Source organism: Gallinula chloropus (assembly GCF_964237585.1).
Source record: "Gallinula chloropus genome assembly, chromosome: 4".
NCBI classification, from domain to species: domain Eukaryota; kingdom Metazoa; phylum Chordata; class Aves; order Gruiformes; family Rallidae; genus Gallinula; species Gallinula chloropus.
This window is the reverse complement of record NC_140088.1, coordinates 71,363,200-71,385,718: the sequence shown is the minus strand read 5'-3', so window position 1 is coordinate 71,385,718 and position 22,519 is coordinate 71,363,200. Positions and strand designations below refer to the sequence as shown.

General features: G+C 37.4%; 1 protein-coding gene across 3 annotated transcripts in view; it reads left to right on the top strand.

Moving 5' to 3' along the window:
• Window positions 1-20,066, top strand: part of TBCK (TBC1 domain containing kinase) — a gene marked incomplete at its 5' end in the record, with an annotated part of 99,378 nt that extends 79,312 nt beyond the window's left edge. For all 3 annotated transcript variants that reach the window (XM_084262759.1, XM_084262758.1, XM_084262757.1), the window contains 3 exons: window positions 6,046-6,221; window positions 7,845-8,004; window positions 19,487-20,066. In XM_084262759.1, the coding sequence (XP_084118885.1) occupies window positions 6,046-6,221; window positions 7,845-8,004; window positions 19,487-19,597 (447 nt within the window). In that variant the 3' untranslated portion in view covers window positions 19,598-20,066. The remainder of the gene's footprint in view (window positions 1-6,045; window positions 6,222-7,844; window positions 8,005-19,486) is intronic.
• Window positions 20,067-22,519: the final 2,453 nt, after the last annotated feature.

Sequence of the window (22,519 nt, the reverse complement as noted above, 5' to 3'; positions counted from 1 at the left end):
CAGTTCTTAAAATGGGAGGTTTGGCTCCTTCTTTATAAGTCATCCTGCTTGCAATTAAAAAAAAACTTTGAAGCCTTTTTTAGTGACACTTTACTAATAATGATCATAAAAAATGGCAGGAAGGAGGAAAGGTGAGGAAGAATAGGGAGTGTGTCAAGACATGTATTATTCTTTATTTATTTGTGATCATTAGAATACTTCCCTGTCTGTATAGGCCTCTTTGTCAGCAACAGTTGGTTTAAGTATCATTCTTTCTCAGTTGGTACAGGTGGTAAGTACTTTTCGCTTATCAGTCCATCAGAATTCAAGGGAGCAATCAGATTAATTCTGTTTGTTTAAAATCAAAAACACCCCACCAAAAATAAATATGCAAAGTACAATGTTCCTAGGGGATTAAGTTCTGCCTTCATCTACTTACTCATGAAGGATATTAAAAAAAAAAATTGCATAGAAAATACGAAATGCAAACATACTGGTAATGATAGCTTTCAGTCATGAAATCCTTTTTCGTGATGCAGCTAAAATCCAGTGGTCTTATTTGGTCTTGCTTTCAGATACTTCCTGAAAACTAACTCTGCCTCTCATGAAAATTGCTTTTTTGATAAAAACGTGACAGCAGGTGCTTTGCCTACAAATCTGTCCTGAAGTGTCCTGTTCATGTTTATTCTCTCTCTTCTTTTCTACCAGTTGTTTTCATTTGTTTGCTGCATTTTAGTTGGTATAAAATAATGCTACCCTGTACAAGTAGATTTAGCCCAAAACTTGTGTGATGGTCACTTTAGAAGTGACCACATTCTTCCACTGTGGTTGCTTAAAGTAAAAAAAAAAAAGCATAAATAGTATTGGTCTTTTCTACAAACTAGCATGACCCTTGGTTTGGAGTTGCATCTTTTGTGGTTGCTGTGTGAAACTGCTTTTGTCTATTTCTCTGTCTGATAATTCTTCAGAAATTTTTAACAATGTTACCTTCTAAGCTGTTTTTAAAACGGTTTTGTTGTCATATTCCTTGGTATACATGCATACATCCGATCTCTGAAACAAAACATTATGTTCCAAAACTATGGAATGACATCTTCCATGAAGCATGTTTCTTTATGAAGGACTTTTGATACCTTGAATAGGTTATTTTGTTCCTCCAACTTCAAAGACAAAATGGGGAAACCCTGCTTCTACTTAGATATAGTTGTCCTTCCATGCAAAAAAAGTTGTTTTACAGCTCCTATGTTTATCAGATGGGATGGTTAAGTTCAGGTTCAGCAGAACTAAAGATACTTGCTCCTTTTTTTTAAAAAAAATGTTTATCTTCATTTAATAGTCAAGATGAAATGCCTGTAAGAGATTAGAGGCTAATGGAAAAATAGATAGGAACTATGATTGTGCCAGCCTTATGTTCTGGAGTGCTTTAATCTTTCTGAAGCTTGACTTCTAATTTGAGAATACTTTAAGCAGCTTTAATTCCTAATATTAAAAAAAAAAAATTCTTAATGCCTATTTCTTCTTATTAAGAAGAGTAAATGCATGTGTCTTAGCAATTCCCAGGCATATTTGAAAATTAATGGGGTGAGACGAATAAGTACTTTGAAAGTAAAAAAATTAGGTTGTTAGGGAAACTTTTGGGAGGCACATAGGCCTCAGACTTCAGCTTAAGTATTTTTTTTTCTATTACTTGCCTACTGATTAAGCAGTCTTCCCTGATGAACAACTTCTTATAACTGACTAGTCTAAAGCAGTCATACTTGAAGTTAGGATATGCAAAATTAAGTGTCTCTTTAGGAAAAAAGGTGAAGAAACTTTAGTACTAAGCTTTGTATCTTAGCCCAAGTAGACTTGTGTGTACATGTATGTGAAAATGTGTGTATCATTCTGATAATTCTTAACTTTTCTAAATAATGACATACAGTTCATCTTGATACAGGAACGTGGTTCTCAATTTCAAAGCTGTAATCAGTATACAACTACTTACACTACCTGTAAAATGAGTATATGGGCTGAACTGTGGAGCACTACACAAGTGTGCAACTGGACTTTAAACTACCCTCTGGCACCCTGCTTAAAGTAGAGCTTTTGCAGCTCTTAGAGTGATGTTTCTTTAGAAGTTATGTACCATGTCTGCCTTGGGGGGAAAAAAAAAGATCACAGCAGAAGGATAATTGAAAGGAAGAAACACATATCATATTTGTGATAAGCTGTTTGGACTTGGGCTTTTCCCAGTGGTTATCCTGGCTTTTTTTTTTTTTTTTAAATTGTCCTGTTTGTACCCCTGATAGAGCACTAACTATTGCTAGCATGGAAATTTTGGGTTGTGAGATAATCCTTATGCTCCCTTCATTGTTTAATGCAAACAAAAATTTGCATATGACAAATTCAAGAAGATATTGTAAGCAGCTGTCCTGAGATGTTACTACCTGCAACTTAATTTAGCTGGAGTCAAAATCTCAGTTGGATACTATTTCCTGTTCACAATTTGTTGGATAATTGTAAATAATTATAAAGAGACTATCAGTGCCATGAATATTTTTTTTTTAAGAGCAACTAATCTTACTCAAAGGATTTGGTTTAAAGTGGGCCCTCTTTCTTTCTTCACCTACTGTTGTTTCTGGTTCTTCACAGTTGGAATGGAAACCAATGCCTGCAGTGATGTAATAAAACCTAAACAGGGAGCTGAAGCCAGTAGTCAGGACAAGTGTTAAGCCTCCTGTCTAAAAGGTCAGCCTGCATCTCATGCATCTCCTCTCACTTTGCCGGGCTGAGGAAGAGTAGTCACTAAGGTGGTAAACAACAGCTAGAACACCATTGTGGAGAGGAGTAGGAAAGGTGTTAAAAGTTCAGAAAAATCTGCAAAATTTGACTGGGTAGGGCTTGCGACAGCCTCAAGAGCTGTCTGAACTAAAGTCTGGTGCTGAACTACAGGGATCCATAGCAGAACGGTGGTATGAAAAGGAGGTGTGAGGAGGACTGGGTAGAAAAATTGACAGCTCGGTGCTAGCGGTGTTTAGCTTGTGCTGAACTGAATTCCTATGAGAGAATGCCTGCCATGAACTATAGTTGTTACCAGATACAGCAGATGAAGTCCAATTTTTAAATGTAATTAGGAAATATGATCTTATAAGTGCATGCACATATTTCACTTTGCAATTTGACGGAAATAAAATAGTTGTTAAAAAAAAGAATTGATTCAGCACTTCTATTTCCCACAGGTCTGTCAAGGTGCTTTAGGCTGCAGCTTTATTCAAAACTTATATAGAGACACTGTATCACTATATGTACCATTTAGGCAGATCAGGACACTCTACAGCAAAGCAAAAAAGGCTGTAAAATTTGCAGTTAAATGGGTTGCTCCTTATTTTCAACCCAGTTAAAGAAAAAAAAAACCCAAAAAACTTGGTTCTGGTTATTAAAAACTGACAGGTTAAAACCTGTTAAAACGTATTAAAACCTATTGATGGTGTCTATCTGTGGAGCAGTACTTCTGGCTTTATACTTTTAAATAAGGAGAGAGTGTGAAACCCCTAGACATGGGCTGCTGAATTAGTTTGGGAAGTCTGGAGCTTGTCAGAAGAGTCTGACTTTGTTGTTCCTTCTCCTATTCCCCTTTGAGGCAATTCATATCCTTGGACTCCTCTTGAGGAAATCCAACTACTCCACTGAGAGGTGGCTTTAGACAGTAACTGGGAGCCATGACCTCCATCACTCACTCTGTCATTTTTATTAAACAGGTTTTCCTTGAGTATTGGCTATTGTGATTAAACAGATAAAATTGATAAAATCTTATCCACAAAATCAAGCATTTTTCTAATTTTGTTATCACCTCTATTACTCTGAAATTGGGAGGAAATTACCTGCTGAGACTAGCAATTTGTAAGTTCCTTTGAATGCATAATGGAAAAGGTAGTTTGGTGGGCTAATATTAGCCTGAAGTACAATTACTGATTTTGTTTGTAATTTGTTGAGTGCTTTATGATAACCTGCTTTACAGTGAAGGCATTTGTAACTCTTGAAGGACTGTCTAAGAAATCTTGTTTTCTACGACGTATCTTGGGAAAATATGTGTATGCCTCCCTGTTCTCTCTAGCATGTTCTCTAAACTTGGATTAGTCCTCAGATGAAGTGAGAAACTAAGACGTTTAGAAACCATAACAAAAGCTAGAACTAATGGCAGTCAGTTTAGTAACGTCTGTTTCCTTCAATGGGTTACTCCTGTTATCCTGAATATTTTCACGGGCTATAATTTTCACGGGCTATAAGCACATAGTGTCTTGAATCTGTGTGATTGCTGCAATGTAAAACAAGGTGACAGAAATGTAATGGTTTTTCAAAGCAGAAGATTTGCTACTGTGATACTTTTAAAGATGTATTTTCTTAGTGTACTGTATAGACTCATTCTTTAAAGAAATACACAGTACTGTTCTATTTGTTCTTTTTATTTTCCCACTTTCTGTAGTCCATCTCTGTATGCCTGTGCTACTGTTCTGAACAAATGCAGAGCGAGCGCTCAAGCACATCTTCATGACGAAATGGTTGACTCTTTCATTAATACAGGTCGTCTTCCTCATGAAAATACATCAAAGCAGCCTGAAGATCTTTCAGAAGATGTTCTTTGTAATGAGTTCTAGTAATTTTGTTTGTTCCTTTCTCCTGATAAGCCAGAATAACTCACTAGAATCAGCTGTGGACTTAGTTATAAACAACTTTTGCCTCTATTTGACCTCCTGCTCAACTGGAGCACAGTGGTTGCACAAGACAAACGAGTTCTGTAGTAAGAGAACTAAGTTCCATGAGTGTATCTTTGATGTACATAATTTATGGAGTAAATTGAGTTCTGCAATGGGGGGGTGGTGTTCAGTTTGGAAGGTGGGGAGGGATGTTGCATATTAACCAACCTATTAACTTGGTGTCTGCTGGATTAAGTATAATGAAAACAAGCTGCTTTAAAATTTATCTGTGATTTTTCAGATTCAGGCAATGGCACCAACAGAAAAAAGTTCTTGAGGCAGAAGGCTAAGCGTAATTCAGTAATACCTTACCACTCTGGTGCCTGCTGATGTATTTTTAATTACACAGTGTATGAAAGCATTAAAAAATAAGCACTTTCAACATTTGAGTGATATGAGGACCTTTTAGTTCATATGTAGTTCTGGAACTTCAACCAGGGTAACTGAGAGAAAGAATTAAGAAGTGTTATATTTTCATGTGTGATGGACTGCTATAGTCACTTTTTCTATTAATTTCTAGACATTTCTCATAGGCTTTGCAAACCCAGTGTTCTTAAGGACAAAAGCCTGTGTGCTGCAGAACTTTGTGCCTCTTGCTTGTTAAGAATCTGACTTAATTTTTTTCTTTTTTGCTTAATTTAACTATGTACAAGCTTTTAAGAATATTACGAATAGTTCTGAGAGAATTCACAATGAAGGCCCTCTTCTGAAAAACGATTTAAGTACTACCAAACTAGTTGCTTGAGTAGTACCTGGTGTGGTGTGTGTTGTATCGTCATCTGTCCTGTCCCACAGTTTCCTTCTCTCCCAAAACTAAGGAAAAAAATTTCTGGGTTATAATACAGGATTATTTCTTCCATTTCTGGTGCCCTGGTTTGTGCCTAGTCTTTGGGCTGGGGTAATATTTGGCACTGGGATAGCTCTGTGTCTTACAGAGGCATCCCTGAAATATGTGTTGAGTCCAGTTGCTACCCTTCTTGCTCCAAGTATAAAGCCTTTCAGCTTCTCCTTTCAGAGGGTTCTCTCTAACAATGTACGCCTGATGCTGGGAAAGATTCTATAAGCTAACTAAAGCAGTTAGTGCAGGTTGTCTAAATCTATTTATTTAAGAACTTAATAGAAAATAGGGCTATAATTGGCAGATAAGTATTTGGCACTGCTCTGGAGCCTTCCTGTATGGATACTTAAACTCAGACTACATCAGGGTTACAAAGAAAAGACCTGTTCACCCAATTGGGTTGTTACACTTTGAAACTGGCAGATATGTTGAAGTATCAATGAACGCTATGTCTCTAATTCTATCATCTCTGATAATCATTTTCTTCTTTTAAAGTCTAGGGATTCCATCAAGTTGGATGACCTGAAGTCAGAGGTGTCACCAAGAATTTCAGCAGAAGATCTGATTGATTTGTGTGAGTTGACAGGACCTAGTCATTCCAAAACACCTGTAAAGAAAACAAAGTCTAGTAAGCCAAAACTACTGGTGGTGGACATTCGTAACAGTGAAGAGTATCCTTCAGATCTGAGTGTCAGCCTTGCCTAATCACACGTGTATTGATTACTCCCATATTGTTTGCCGGCAGTGAAATGTTAGAATGGTGAATAATGGAAAGGCTAGTGGTACAATGGAAGGACCAGACAGATCTGTTTTGTAATGGAGAGGCCTGGTTGGCAGAGAAGGGGATAAATGTTTTTTTTGTCTTCCCATTTTAGGAAGAGTTGATAGCACATGTGCTTTGCCAATCCCTTAGTGCAAAATCAGTTCCTATTGTCAGATAATTCAGATATGGCTGCCCTAACTTATGTCCTCTAATTAGCTTATAATCAGAAATGTGTTAAATATCTCCTGAAGCTATATTTTATCAGGGTTGCTACCCTATGTACACCTTACTCGTTTGTTCTTTTTCAAATACACACTTCTTTGTGTGTGGAATTTCTTTTAAATTGTTTTTTTTCTGAAGTACTATGGTTAGAGGCCTAGGTTTCTTTGAGTTTTGAAAGAGGAGGATCATTCTTATCGACGTGCTTTGCCTGGAACATGCAATTTCATCAACACAAATCTAAAAGTAGGAATAATTACAAGATTTTACTAGGCATAACTTGTAATGGTATACTGTGTATTTGGGAACATATTAGTTACTGAATCTATTTTTTTTTAAGTATTGCTCCTTAATAGCAAATGTGATATAGAGATTTGTATTTGCAGTAGATGTACTTTTAGCTTGCTTTGTCACAAGGTGATAATTCCAATGGGCAAACAATAGTCAATAGATAAATAACAAAAGAATCAGGAGTTCTAGTCCACCTTTGCTTTGAGAAAAGAGGATCATTCCTTTCATGTATGTCTGGCTGGTTCTCCAATGACAGAGATTAAACAGGTTTCCACCATTTCTAGCATTAGAAAAGATCTTCCAGTGTAACAAATGGTACTGACATACTGCATGCATATTAGAAAGGTGTAGATTCTAGACATTGAAGTGAATAGTGGATCAATGTGAATATTTGGGCTAAAATATTTCTTTTGCATGTTTTAATTTCAGGCATCAGTTAACAATTCCAATTAAATACAGATTCATGTGTCTGAGTAATTTGACACCATTTTCTGGACTCCAGCAGCTTCTTTACTGCTGGATCAAGATTGTTGAAAATGTGGTTCCTTATTCAAAAAACAGAAAAAATGCAGGCTATTTCTGAGAGAGAAATTTCTTCATCAGGAGATAATACTGATGCCAGAGAAGTCCCTGGAATTAAAAAATTATAAAAGGTTTTTGTTACACTGTCCCACACAATATCCTGTTACCAGACTAGAGCTGATTTGAAGTAAAATCCTGGAAAACAGGTATACTGTGGATATTTGGTTGGTAGTGCTGAGTGTTTCATTTAGTAGATCAGTTTCTGTAGTGCTGCTCTTTGTAAAACAAACAGCTCTTCATTATGCCCCTCTTTTATATTTAGTGTCAGAGGTTGTTTTCTCTGTATGAGTAAATAGTGAATGAGGCTTTTCAAAGTATATTAGCACAAAAGACTGACACTGTTTCTCGACAACCAGGAAGAAGAGCAGGTTCATCTTACAACTGCATGTGTACCACAGATTTGTGTGCTTTTCAGGTGTCCTTAACTGATCTTTCTAAGCTTTAACCGTGGCCACATTTCTGGCAGCATCAACGTCCCATTTGCATCAGCATTTACCGCAGAAGGGGATCTTGTCCAGTGCCCAGCAACTGCCACGCTCCAGAGCTTTAAAGGAAGAGTTGTGGTGATTGTTGGAAATGCAGTGAAAAACACAGCTACTGTAAGTATATTGCTATAACATACATGTTTATACTTAGAAATACATCAATGGCATGAATACATATAGTAGTAAATAAATAGTCAAATCTGGGTAATTCAGATTAGTAACTTTGGATACGACAACAGGATTGGTGGGGGGGACTTCTTTGTTGCTGCTTGTTTCTGCTTCTAGACAAAAATATTACAGATTATCAATAGCTGCAGAAGTTGATGTTAAAGAATTTCATTTCAAAACATTTCCTTTTTCAGCTTTAAAATCCTTATTTTGGAATGTTATAGAAGTTTCATCAGCACTTCTAATGTGCATCAGTATGATCTAATCTTCAAAACTGATGTGTTTACTTTCTGTTGTATAAGGAAGCACACACAAAGTAAATAGGGTAGGGAGAGGTACATTTTGAAGTCCAAAGGAAATAAGATATTGGGGTTTTATTAGCAGGGATATGAATTATGTATTGATTAGTTATCTTAGAATCATTTAGCTCATGGTTGTGGTCAGCAAAGAAGAGAAAGGTTCCAATGGAGAATGATAACTTTTGTATGATACTTTTACTGTCAATGCATTTAACTGGACAGAATATTCAAGACTTCAGACTCAGCCTGTTCCATTTTGTAACTAAGTATTTGGAGGTGGTGTGAACCAGAGGAAAATGCTCCTATGTATGTTATAACTTTAGTTCACCCCAGTTTCTTAAGCCTATTTACTCAAAGAGCAGTAAGTGTAACTCTAATACAACAAGGAGGGCCGTGGACCATTAAAAGTTTTTCATGTGATGGACAGCATAAAGCATCTGCCAGACAAATGTTGGGTGTTTTTTTATACATATACGGAGGTTTAAGTAGCGCGAGAAGTTCCTTTCATTAACCACCATTTCATTACTTAGAAAATTAACTTGTGGTCTAGATGAAGTCTCTTAAATAGTAGCAGAGTCTCTCTTATGCCATCTAGTATATCTCAGATAATTTCAGTCAGTGAGTGCCTAGCTTTGTACATGAGAGCTGGCTAAGTCCATGATAAATATTTCAACAGGAAACGAATCAACTAGAATAATCCCCATAGCTCACTAAATGTTGAATTCATAAATCCCCATTCCCCATACAAAAGAACAAATGCAAAAATGCACAAAATGCAACTTCTTTCAGCAATTAAATTTTAAATCACTGAACGTCTTAATTTATCTCAGTAAGAGCCCAGTTGTTCACTAGGGTACCAAGGAACATAAAAAGGAAAAAGAAAGTGCTGTGGCATTCACTGATGAGTGTCTTTGAGAGATATCTCACATACTGCCAAATTATCTTCTTGGAGTTGTTTTCCAGAACCAGGGAGAAATGGTTTATCTGAAGCAAATGAACACAAAGTATTCTGTGGAAAACAAACAGCCTGAAATGAGTATCAGAAGGAATTAAAGGACAGAGGCTTTACAGTGTGGCTTGTGGGTTACACCATAACTAAGAAGATAGAATTTTGTCCTGTAATGTAGTGACACTTCTAAGGCAAACTTAGACTTGTTTTGGCTTTTAAATGTTATGTTAAATGAAATTGAATGTTTCCTTTGCAGTTCAGCTAAAGAAATACTTACAGCATGCAAGTATTTCAGTCACATGAGGGTGCTGCCTTGTACTCAGACCCAGACTTTCTACAGCTGAGAGAGTCTTTACCTTGTTTACCTGGAGCTGTCAATATTACAGCTTTCCATAAAAGAGAATATTGCTTAGCCTTGTCATTTGCTTTTAGAGTTTTGAAAAATCTAGCTAAAGAGTGTAGAGTTTTAAATAGCAACCAAATATTGGCTTGACCTGTTTGACCACAAATGAAATACTGGAGCCTAAATACTGGTAGGGACTCACCACCTATATTGCACCCTCAGAGTACATATAAAACTAGGTTCAATTTGACTGTTGCTAAAACTTAGAACTCCTTTTTTGTATTGTTTGTTAAAACAAATGTCAGTTTTACTCTGCATGGTGCATAGAGCTGCCTGCCACTGTTCATGAATTTAACCAATCCAATGCTGTGTAGCTTGAGGCTTGGCAAAAACAATAGCTATTATTTTTTTACTAGGTAAACCAATCAAATGAAAAATTGCAAAAGTGAATACATGGAAACAAATTTTGTCCAAAGAAATATTATAAGAAGTTTGGCTTAAAATGTATTTTTTCTAAACAGAATTGTCTATTTCCAGCTGAAAAGGAATGAGGCACAAACTGTACCCTCCTACCATAACGAAGACAGAGGTGTGCACTGATATTTACTCTATTAAAAATATGGAGATTTGCACTATTAGATTTTTGGTTTAAATTTATTCAGGACTGAGGGAGGGGTAAGTGTCAGAAAACACTGATTATTTATGGTGCTATTTATAATTGGAAGGTTGAGTCATTCAATTGAGTTTTGTATTAGTAGCCTACTTGGCATCATTTAAAGACTTTATTTAAAAAAAAAAAAGCACAGTTGAGTGTACTGATCAGACATGTAGAAAAAGCCTTTTTCCCCTTCTCACACTTCTCTTCTATCTTTTGTACTTGATTTGGTGCCAGATGATAAAGCATTTAAACTGGAAAGAAAATGCTGTCTGGAACTTGATAGGCAAGAGGGGAAACTGAAAACTTGGCCACAGCACAGTTCCAGCAGAAGGCAAAGGAAGCAGAAGTGTGGCAGGCTCCAGTATAGCTCTGGCTCTAGTTGAACACTCCTTTCGGACAGGAAGGGTAATCCTGCTTGTTAAACCATTTAATTTACCCTAAAAGTTAAATGGATAGATTGGCTGATGCACAAGAGCTTTACTGAGTGTGCCATTACCAGTGTAATGGTATTGTGAAGAGGAGCTTGCACTGGGTGTCATGCATTGGTGCTCGGCTCAAGCTTCTTCTCCAGGCTAGTTCTCACTTTGTGCCAGACTTTCTTCTCCTAGAAGATGCTGGGCACTTGCCAACAGAGCAGATACTTTTTTGTCTCTGAAAACAGCAAGAAATACCTATGTAAAAAGCATCATGCTGAAGTTAATATCCCAGAATCTGTTTTGATTTTTAACTTTATGTTAAATGGTAGCATCTCTTAAGTGAACTAAATTCTCCTTTCCTGCAGCCATTGATAGATATGTACCTTGCACATTCTAGTGTGGGCAAGAGATCATTGCAGTTGGGAACATAATAGTTAAATAGGCAGGGAGTTCTCACTGCAGCTTTTTTTTTTTTTTTTTTGGTGCATAGTAAATAGCATGTCTCCTGATTTTTGTCACCTCCAAAGTCTGAAATGCAGCACATGCAAAGGCAGATCACAGTTATGCTTATGTAGGAGGGGGATTGGTTTGGGTGGTTGTTTTTGGAAGGGTGACATTACTTCATTCCTCTTTCTTCTGTCAGCTTTGAGGTGCCAAGCTATTATCTGTTTCCAACCTTTTGTCTCTTACTGCAACATTGGCTGAAATTAGAACAGAAGAAATACCTTTCTTGATATTAAATCATGCGCCAGAAATTCAATTTTGGCGGTGATGCACTTCTACCTGTGTGGTGTGGTTGTTTAATATATATGTGTTTCTTCAGTGTTTTAATATGTGTGGTTGGTTTATTGCCAGTTAAATGCTGTAACAATAAAGTATAAAGGAACTTTTAATCAGTCTAATAATTAGCAACTCGTTTTTTGCCTTGGAACAGCACAGTAGATAAGCTGTAAGTCAAAGCTTTAAAAGCATCTGTCTTTATAGCAGGGAAATAAATTCTAAATTGTAACTTCTGATTTGTTACATTGATTATTTTTTTAATCTAGATAAGTTATGTTGCTTTAAATACACTGTCTAGACAACTTCTACAAGTTACTGAGGCAAAGCAGTCATTCTTATTGTATCACAGTAGCTAATAGATAAAATATATGAATTATCTCCAAAGCAAAGACAAGTAGTCCTGATTTTCCCTGAGATCTTTCCAACCCTTTTCACTACAAGGCAGAGACAGTCAAGTTCAAGATTCTTTTAGTATAACATATTCCTAGACTGATTTTTTTTCCTATATGAAAGCAACATTTTCTCTCAGCACGCTATCAAAGATTCATTTATTTTTATATGAAGGCTGAGACACAGAGGTAAAAGTGTCCAGTTATTACTGGATTTGTGTGGTTTTTTTATTTTATTTTATTTTATTTGGTTGTTTTCATCTTCCTCAGGCCTTTTAAGCATGCAATGCCAGAGAAGCAAGTCCCAGCATGCTAAAGCTGTTTTCGTGTTACGAATCTGTTTTAAGAACTGAAATGGTTACCTATGAAACTTCATAGGGTGATCTGAAGATTAGGTAGTGCATAGAATACTAAAGGGCAGATAGATTCGTGTTCCTGAACATAGACACATTTAGTTAGAAGGACCAAATGAAAGTTCCAGAGTGAAAGTAAGCAGAAGTTAGGCAATAAATTTCCATTACACATCCTTTAGATTCTGTATTTTCTTGAAAATATTCTCTGCAGAAAAGTGATTGAACAAGTGGAACAAAAACTGAAGATATTTTTGCTTTGCAAGGATGGAGGGGCTCCTTCAGATTTCCAGAATGGATTTTTTCATGTTTGTTTTATTAAAGCTTCACTCTCCCGCATTCAGTAGAACATCCTGCTGGAATCATCAGGTGCTACTTTGTTGCCTTTAAAAAGGAAGGGATTAAGTTTGTGTTTTGAAGAGATTGAAAGGCTGTGTCTCTAACCAAGACACAGGAAAGTTTTCATTATTCTATAAAGAGATATTATTTTATTTGGTACTGGTATACCTGGTTTCTTCCGTTGACAGAAAGATAGCCTAGCTGCTGTTGCTAGTATTTTGCTCTTCATACAACCCAAGACAGACACTTGGGCTGCCAGCCAGAAGTTGTGTTACACTGTTGTAATTCTGCCTGTCTGTGGCTTTCATTAGTTTGCACTGAATTCCTCAGGTACAGCAAAGATTACCTAAATATTTCCCTGTTCCAGCTAGGTGCAAAAGAAGAAATGGGTGGAATGAAAGGTTCAGGAGTAGAATTTGGGTATCCTTTTCCTCTTCTGAAATAGGTGCCAAAGAAAGCAGGCTATTTCTAGAACTCCAGATAGGTTCTGTTCTTTGACTGTTGAGACAAATAGTTACAGTTATTGGAAATTACAGTTAGCTGTTTGATGTGGACACTGTTTGTCCTATCTGTGTATCTTACTACACAGAGGTTTGAATGTTTCTGAGATGAGAGATTGTGGGGTCGTCAGCTTTACCTATCAAAATATATCTGATTTATCAGAGGTGCAGGCAAGCAGGATCTCAAGTTGTCTTAGCTGTTTGGGAGGACAGGAAAGATGGGACATGGTGAATCTGAACCATGGAATGGTGCTGTCAGGCTCCAGATTTTTCCTCAGGCATGTTCAGGCTGTGGTTGTTCTTTGTGGGCTGGGCATCTGAAAGAGCACACTTCTCCTTTCATAGATCAGACTGTATCTGTATCACTCAATGCTGCTGCACTATAACACAGAACGACCACTTTTGGGGGTTCTTTTTCAGCTCTGAGACAAGCTTCTGTATTTCCTGCTTATTCCAGTTGAGAGAATGTGAAATAAATAGTGATAATCAAAATAGAGATGGTAATGAGCTAATAAATGTGTTACAGGTCCAGGAGATTTGTGTCAAGATCTTGCCAGCTAGAATGGGATTTGTCAAATTTGGCAGTTCCGGTACCCATACTGATACTGTTTTGCTCTTCTCTAAGCTCTATCTGAATCAGCTTTTGAAGAGGACAGACTGACTGCTGCAGGAGGGAGTGTGTCCGTTATCTGGGAGGTCTAAGGGTTGTCTGGGAGATCTATGGGTTGTTTGGGAGGTCTAAGGACTGTTATCCTGTATTTTAAGAAGAAATGGAACAAAACTATGAGTGTAGGCTTGCCCTCAGTAATATCTAAGAGCTGGTAGTTTCTATATGAACCTGCCACACGCTTACGAACCAGCTGTTGCTGTGGTTATGAAAAAAAGACTCCATTTGGGTACTGTTAATAAAAAGTATTGCTAATCACAAAGACAGGTTTTTCACTACCAAGGATTTCTTCCAGCATTTTTTCCAACATCTAGGACAATCTTTAGACTTGGAGGGGGATGGAATCTCTCAGAAAGACTTGTGCTTTCTTTTTTATATTCAAACCAACTGTTATGCATCTTCTTAAAAATACGTATTTCTGTTCTCTAACAACTGTTTTTATTTTCTGTTGAATCTGAAATAGAATAGATTTGCTTTCTGCATTTAATGTTACAATCTATTCACCTGTATTGGGTGTGCTGGGTATGTTTAGGTTAATATAAATTAGCTGTGTTACAACAGCTCAATCTCTGCAACTGCATTTTCCTTTTCAAGTGCTCACTCTCAGCTGGGTATTATTTTTTTAATATATCGGTTCTAAGTGGAACATTTTAAATGCAGGTGTTTAAAGGTTATTACTTGGAGAAATTTGAGGTTTTGCTCTTGTTTTCGTTCCCAGTAAAATCTACTCTGAAACTAGATATTAACTACCTGTTTGCGTAGGCTTATTTTCAAATCTTTGCACGTAAGTCCCTTAAGTTACTGTTGTATTTCTGTACTGCTGGAATGGAAAGTGCTCCTTTTGGCCGGGTCTGCATTTGAAGAATTTTTCCTTGATATTGTTAGAGCAGTAAGTGCTTCTTGTTAGCTTCTTCCGCTCTCATCTTTTGTCCCTTCTCTTGTTCTCACTTCCCCATTGGTTTTTCTCTCTTCTTTCCCTTTTTACCAGCACTCTTCCCCCCCCCCCCCTTTTTTTTTTTACTTAGTACATATTCACACATTTTGCTGCTTGTGGTTTGTACTTCCATTTAGTTTTTGCTAATATTGTAGTGTAGCTAGGCACTGTTTTGTTGATGTAGGAGACAGTAGGGGGCTGGTTTTCCCTTGGTGTTACAGTGCCATTTCATTTGTCTGGAGCCCTTTAATATAAGTAACAACTGACTAAAAATAATCTCGTGTTTTGGGTCTGCTTTGTTGCGTATGGAAACTGTTGTCTAAAAAGCTCTAGGCTTACCACCTTGACTGTGTGCTCTGAGTAGTGAACTCTTGACTGTGAACATAGAGAAAACAAAATGCAGTCCCTGAGAGGTTTGTGTAGCATGTGTTTACAAATGAAAAACTAATAATCTTGTGAAAATGAATAAGTACTACAAAATTTGGTTAGTTTCTTCTCCAGCTTCTGAAGTCTTTCTTCTGACTCCTTTAGAGTATGATATTTACTTTTATACCCTGGTAATATTTGTCAGAGCAGTCTTTTTTGGGTGTTCTGGTACAGTATGTTACTCCTCCTTTCCTCCCAGCCTGTCCTTTAATTACAGCCCGTCACAAGAATGTCTGTGAAAGTGAATAATGTGTACATAGCAACCCTGATGGCTAGCCCCAAGGGTGCTGGGAACCGATGCTGCTCAAGCTGTGTGTTGTGTTATTAGACTCTTTGCTGTTAGTCTGGAAATGTGATGTGCCTAGTGTAATACATTCAGCACACTTGAAAGCTGTGATTTTACTGCTTGCAACAAGCTAATAGAAACATTTTGATAAATGCTGCAGTGTGCAGATTGAGGTCCTTGATGGTACTTAAAGGAGCAGTCCTGTTAATGTTGTTTGTATTGAGCACAGCACCAATACAGGGTAAAATGTTTAATATTTGTACAAATTTTGGTACAAATTTGCTGTAATCTTATCTGTATCTGAAAGCCTACTTCTTGTATCTTCATGACAGTGTCTTAGCTGACTGCTTTCAAATGCAAATTACAATTTTCTGGTTCTGTTATACTCACCAGAAAGGGTGTTTTATGTAGAATTGATTGATAGATTTTAAAATTACTTAATAGAGTTTCCAAAGTCTCCACTAAAGCCATCACACAGTAGTCATTAAACAAGGTGTTCATGTATTCATGCTTTCATAATTAATATTTGCTGTGAAAGTAGCAAAATGAAGTTGAATTTAAACAGATGCAGCCAGGAGGAACACATGGGAAGCACATGTTAAGGAAAGGCCACCTGAGGCAGAAAGGAATAAGCTTAAAATCTTTTAGCATCTCTTTAATCTGCCACCTCCGATAGACTCAACTCCATTTCCCCCAAGTAGTGCTGTTGTCTAAATGAAAGCAGAAGCGTTACGGAGGGCTGTGATCCATAGGCGGTGTGGGGAAACAGATATATCTCAGAGTGAATGTCAGCACAGGCGTCTGATAAACTTGAGAAAGTATAATCACCTAATCAATGACAAAGGTTCATTTCTATTTAAAATCAACCTGTGTAATGAAGATTAAATTGTGCACTACCTTTATATGTTTCAGTAAGCCTCCCTTTAAAAGGTAGGTGGTTTACAGGTTATAGTTTATTAAGGGTGATGTAACCCATTTGCTTATGTCCTCATCATGTTATCTTCTGTCTTTAGAGTACCTGTGTAAATTAGATTATCTAGTGAACTAGAAAGTACACGTTCAGGTGCCTGTTATTACACTTTTAGTTGACACTTTGTGATAGCATTTATAAAGGAAATAAAGCCCATGTGTGAAGTCCAAGGTGGCAGCTTCTTTTGTAGAAAAATCTGTGATATTGATTCAGAAGAGTGTCTTGGATTTTAAGACATAAAATTTTGCTGTTTTTTGAATCGTTGATTTTTTCAGCTTTTTAGGAAACTCTTTTAAACTTTAATTTCTTGGAATTATGTTACTGATATTTGAACATAAATGAAGTTCACATTGTGGGAGAAGTCAGTGTAGCTATTTCAAATAGTCCTTCCTCTCATGCCGGTCTATCAGTGCACGTGCCAGAAATAACACTTTCATGTGTTTTGTAAATACTAGCTTGGTACAGTGGATTTTGGCAGGGAAAGATACCAGGTGGAGTTGGAACATTTCAGAAACATGGTGAACAAGTTCCCTTTCTTGTCTGTCTCCTCTGTCTGGGAGAGGAAGGCACGAGCGTGTACTGACGAGCAGAATGATACCAAGTCAGAGCTTTAATTAGGAAAACAGCAATGCTAATAAGATGACTATTTCTAAATCTACAAGTTACCAAAAGTTACTGCTTCTGCTTTCAGTGACACAGTATGGGAAGGCAGAAAGTAAAACTAGGAATGTCTAACTGGATCAAATCCTAGTACCCTATGAGATAAACCTTGACTCTTGTTTCCTTTGCTGTGTAGAGAGAGGTGTATGTGCAAGCTCGTGGAAGCTGATAGAGTTCATCTTGTGGGATGTCATCTTCTTGTGTGCTCTCTCTGCCTGTCGTTTGCCACCACCCAATGATGCTGCAGTGCTTGCTTTGCCAAAGTCCTGCAAGATGCGTGAGGGTCTTCACCATAGGATTATGCAGGAACCTCTTGTCATGTGCAGTAAAGAAAACTTATTTCCAGCCATACCTTGGTTACTAAAGCAGTTCTAAAACACAGTGGGACACAGGCCTTAATGCTCAGACCCTAAATAAAAATCATTCCTTTGCATATCTTCTTTTCAGATTATATGGAATGATAAATTATGGGTAGGGCATCTGAAACCTTTCTGCAGACAGGACATTGCACACAGCAAATAACATGCTGCTTCCTGTCAGTCTGCAAGCTTGTTGCCATTTTTGATTTCTGCCAGCTATGAACAGCATTGGTGTCCAAGAGAGAGCACTGTCCATTAGTCACAAGTGGAGAGCACTGTGAGGTGACAGATATGTACATCTGAAGTGGAGATGTCTGGTAGGAGTATTTCACTAGGAATATATACTATTCTTGTAGCTCATGGTATGCACAGCTGAGTGCTATTTTTGACAAAGAGAATTATCTTTTTCTTTTACTACACACTACATCTTTATAGACTGTGATTGGTAGTGAGAGATAGTTGGACTCTTCTAGTGATATCTCTGTGTCAGAGGCTATCTATAAAAGCATAGCATTTACTTTTCTCATGAAAACTGGCGTCTGTATGTGGTCTAACGTTACTGTTAGCTGTTTTGATTGTTGGATCTTTCAAATCTTGCACTGACTGACCCAGACTAATGGGAGACAATCAAAGTTATTTTTGGTCTTCCTTAAGCAAGTATCTGAAAAAAGATGACAGTCAAAAAATGTCCTGACTCATTCACCATGACCTCCTCTTAGTCTGTCTCAAGTCCTTGGTGGTTACAGATCATGTACTAGTTGCTCATTCCCTGGTTAAGTCCATCCTGAAACACAGAGAAAGGAATACAGTAGTTGTGTTTGACACATAAGTGGACAGAAATTAGTTCCTTACATATTTTAAAAACCTTCAGTGTGAAGCAAAAGTTCTGAAGTTCTGGCTGTGGAAGGAGTTTAAAACTCTGCTGCTATGAGCTGTTACCTGTTAGAGTATTTCAGGACTTGCCCTTGATCCAGGTAATGATATAGTAACATCTTGTTCGGCTTTAGTATCTGTTCATACTATTAAAGGTAATTAGGAGAAATGTAAATATAAAAAGAAATGTACTAAATTTAGATGGGGTGTCTACTGCTGTTCCTGAGTTGGTAGTTTATTTGCTTGTGCATTGTGAGTTATTTGGACATTATGCTCACACTGGGTTCTGGAATAATAGCCCAAATAACTTTAAAGAATCATAAAGATAATTACAGATATTTTGTGTAGGCCATTTTGGTACTAATTTGTCAACCATGTGTAAAGCATCAATCTGAAGGACTAGGATGATAGGGCAGTCTTTCTCAGCTTTTGGAAATAAGGTAGAAGTATTGTAGTTTCTTTTGGAATAATCCGTTTTGGTGGCTTGCTTTTTAATGTAATGCACGTGTGATGTGATACACAAAATATAGTTCCTTTGGGTTTGGATTTTTACATTGTGATACATAATTTTGGGGTGGTTTTTTTATCATTGTGAGTTTGATACATAAAATATTGTTTCTTCATCAGTGTAGCAACTTTTAATGATGTTTCTACACAGAAACCAACAGCTCCTGTGTTTGGGTTATGGGATGAATTAACTGGGCTTTCAAGGACTGTGGTATGTGTGATGTGTTCACACTGGGTAATTGCCTATGGACAGACTGGGGGAGGCTGGGGAGGGTACAGCTGCTAGACCCCAAATTCATATCTGATATCTGTGAAATCGAGTCATTTTGGGCAAGTTTGACAGGTAAGCAAATGATTGTGCCATCAGACTCTGATCCTTGTACACTTGGAAACATACAGAGAACAGCTGGCAGTTAGATCAGTGTTATTTCATGCTTTGTGAAGCGTTCCAGTGATTACTCTGAGATTAAACAATCCTGTTACAATAAGGTAAAATCCTGCTGAAGCAGAGATAAATAAAGTTCAGGGTTATCAGTGGGACACTTTGACAACCATCAAATTCACCCCAGCTGTTTCAACAGATAGGGCTGAATTCCTGTTTTGGACTAGTTGGTGGGGAAAAAAACCCAACGTTCTAAGGTCTGATTATTTTTTTATTTTGTCTTACGTAGCACAGACTTATATTGATTTTGATGCAGTGTGTTAATGATACATCTGCTTCAGTTTGCAGCTCATCTAGTGAAAAACAAGTACCCAAGGGTCTGCATCCTAGATGGAGGAATCAACAAGATCAAGCCAACTGGTCTCCTCACTGTTCCTTCTCCACAAATTTAATTGACTGTAGACCTTCAGGACAGTCTGCCTGAATAGGGAAGTCTTACTGTACAACATGGATATCCCAAACCCAAAGGGCATTATGGTGTCTTCACTATACGAGCTATCCTGATGATCAGTGTCTTATCCCTCACATCTGAAGCACCAGGAGCGTTGCGTTTATTCTTTGATGTAGAGCTTCAGTTGGAAGAGACAAAACTGTGAAGCTTCAAACTTTCCAAGAAACCTCTTTCAGCATGGATGTAGTACACAACTGGTTGAGCACGTCTGAATACAAGAAGAGTAACTCAGCTGGCATTTGGTATCTTATAAATATTTCTGCAGAACAAAATATACTGGCACTTGATGGCTCTAAGCTGCACTTAAGTAGATTATTTTTCAAAGGTATTTTACTGTGAATATTGAAAGTAAACGGAAACTGTGTACCCTGTGTGTATCCTGTGAAAATTATGTTCTCTAATATTTTGAAAAGTAATTGCTGTATCTCGTAACCTCTTTTTTTGAGAAAGCATTTTTTTCATCTGGATTGGAAATAAAGATGTGTGCAAGATTGGAAGTCACTGTAAGAGCTGCTGCTGAGTCAGTCCAAACTGTATCATACCCTGTGGAAGTGGAAAAGGCCTACTTCTCTGTGGAGAAGTTGATATTCTGTTTCTGTAAACACAGAAAATCCAACAATTATATTTACCAGAAAGGTAGGCTTTTGTAATACCGTGTTTTATGATTATAGATGAGTTATTCCACAAATAATAGTGCTTTTCCATTTTAGAAACTCATGCCTTAATGTAATTGTAATTTTCATATGAAAACATTCTGGAGTAATCACTCTTGTATGAATTGGGGGTGCAGAGTAGCCGTTGTTTCTCTACTATTTCAGCTAGTGCTGTCAAGTTGTTTTAAGTCCTGTTTCTTAAACCTGAACTTTAAATCTGACAGATTGAGACAGCAAACCTATTTCTAAACTAAACTGGATGCAAGTGCTGTAGATGAGTGAAAGCAGGCTTCCACAAAGGGCATAAGGTGACTGAGTACTAAAGATGTAGAAATTCCTTTGCAATAAGAAACCAAAGTATTGAAACAGGAATTGTCATCTCTCTGTTGCCAAGAAGCTAAAAATAAATTTGATTCAGACAAGTACCACCTTTCAGGAAGGTGGAGAAGAAAAATAAAAAAAAACCAAACCACCCTAGTTTCTTTCCCTCAAAATCCCATGTTAGCTTTGCTAGCATGTCAGGTCCATTGTTCTAAAAATAGGTTTGGGGAGACAAAAAAGACTAGGAAAAGAGAAGAATCTGTCTTCAAGAATCCTACTTGAACTAGTACCATTAATTCAGGAAAAGCAGTTGTGATAAGGTAAGATTGACAAGTATGGCTCTGAAATTAAATGGGAATTTGGAATCATTTATTTTAGAAGATGAGAAAATTTTTTTAGATTTCTTTTTCTGCATTTTAAAGGTTAGAAAACCCTGGTGTGACACGAGGCTTAGGAATCGCTGAAGTGTGGGGACTCAAATGTATATTGGAAAATGACCAAAATGACACTAAAGATCTGTTCCCCTAGTTACAGCTGCATTTTAGCTTGCATTGTGAATTTGACATCATGCTCTTTATTAGAGCATCTTCTGGGACATGGCAGTTTACATGGTACAAGCTTGCTGTTAGGCTAATGAGGTTTTGCTCTGGAAGATGCGGTTGCCATACGCCTTATTTGAGGATTTTATATCATGAATAGTTTTTTAGTCTGGCAGACAGAAAATTGCAGCAGCTAACTCTATTTCATTTTTCTTTTGTCACAAGAGACTTCCAAATCTGAGACAGTTGCGAGAGGAGAGCGGGGTCAGTGAGAAGGCTGTGAACAGTCCATAAATCACAGGCAAAATGATTTCTTGCTCTCTGAGGTTTTGTGGTGGTGGGTTTTGGGTTTCATTGTTTTGTGAGGGTGGGTTTTTTAACTGAAACCATTCAAGATGCGATCTTGTGGAAGGTGCTGAAAGAGAAAGTCTTTGTTCTTGCCTGGGCAATGACCAGAAGATTTTTAGCCTGGATCTTCAGAAGCTAGTTGCTTGCACTATCTGCTGTCTGTAGGAAGGTTTAGTCTTGCCACAGTTGTAGTTTTGAGAACCCTATTGTAGAAGTATGGCAGATGAAAGGAATAGTGGGGAAGAAAGGCACCTTTTAGCTCCCTTTATCTCAGCTGTGATTTGTCTAAAAAACAAAAAAAAAAAGCCCTGTGGAATTTACAACATGCTGATATATATATTTATATATATTTATTTACATGGACTTTCTTTGGTCAAAGGTCAGCATAATGTACTGAAGTTTTCAAGAAGGTTTTGACTTCACAAATCCATAACCGAGTCCTGGATCAGAAATGAAACACAGTGACAGATCATCAGGTTCCTCTCTTAGGAGAGGATTTCTACAACAATCTCTGGTTGGCCCATGGTGCTCAGTTTACTTGAAAAATGACCTGGAAATCAAGAGGAGCTGTGAGGTTAATGAGATTCCCCATACTACACAATCATCCACCATGATCAAACTTTTGCCTTCTGGCTGCATGAAGAATGATAAAGACCTTGTGATTCCCGGTGTTAGAGATTCACTACAAAGGGGTGCACATGGGGCCCTGGAGAACGAGTTCTGGCTATGTTTCAACAGTGAATTTATTTGATAGGTAAGACATCCTTGCAAATACCTAAGAGCAGCCAGAAATCCACACAGGATACGGGTGACTGTAAAGAAGGAAGTGAACAAAACAAGTTATTCCATCAGAGAACTACCCCATATGGTGCATTTTGAAAACAGCACAGATTCTTTGAAGAAAAAATAAACACCAAACCAAAACCGACTTACACAGGATTAAAATGGACACAAACCAGAATAAGGTGTTAGGTATGTTGACTGAAACTCTTCACTTTGGAA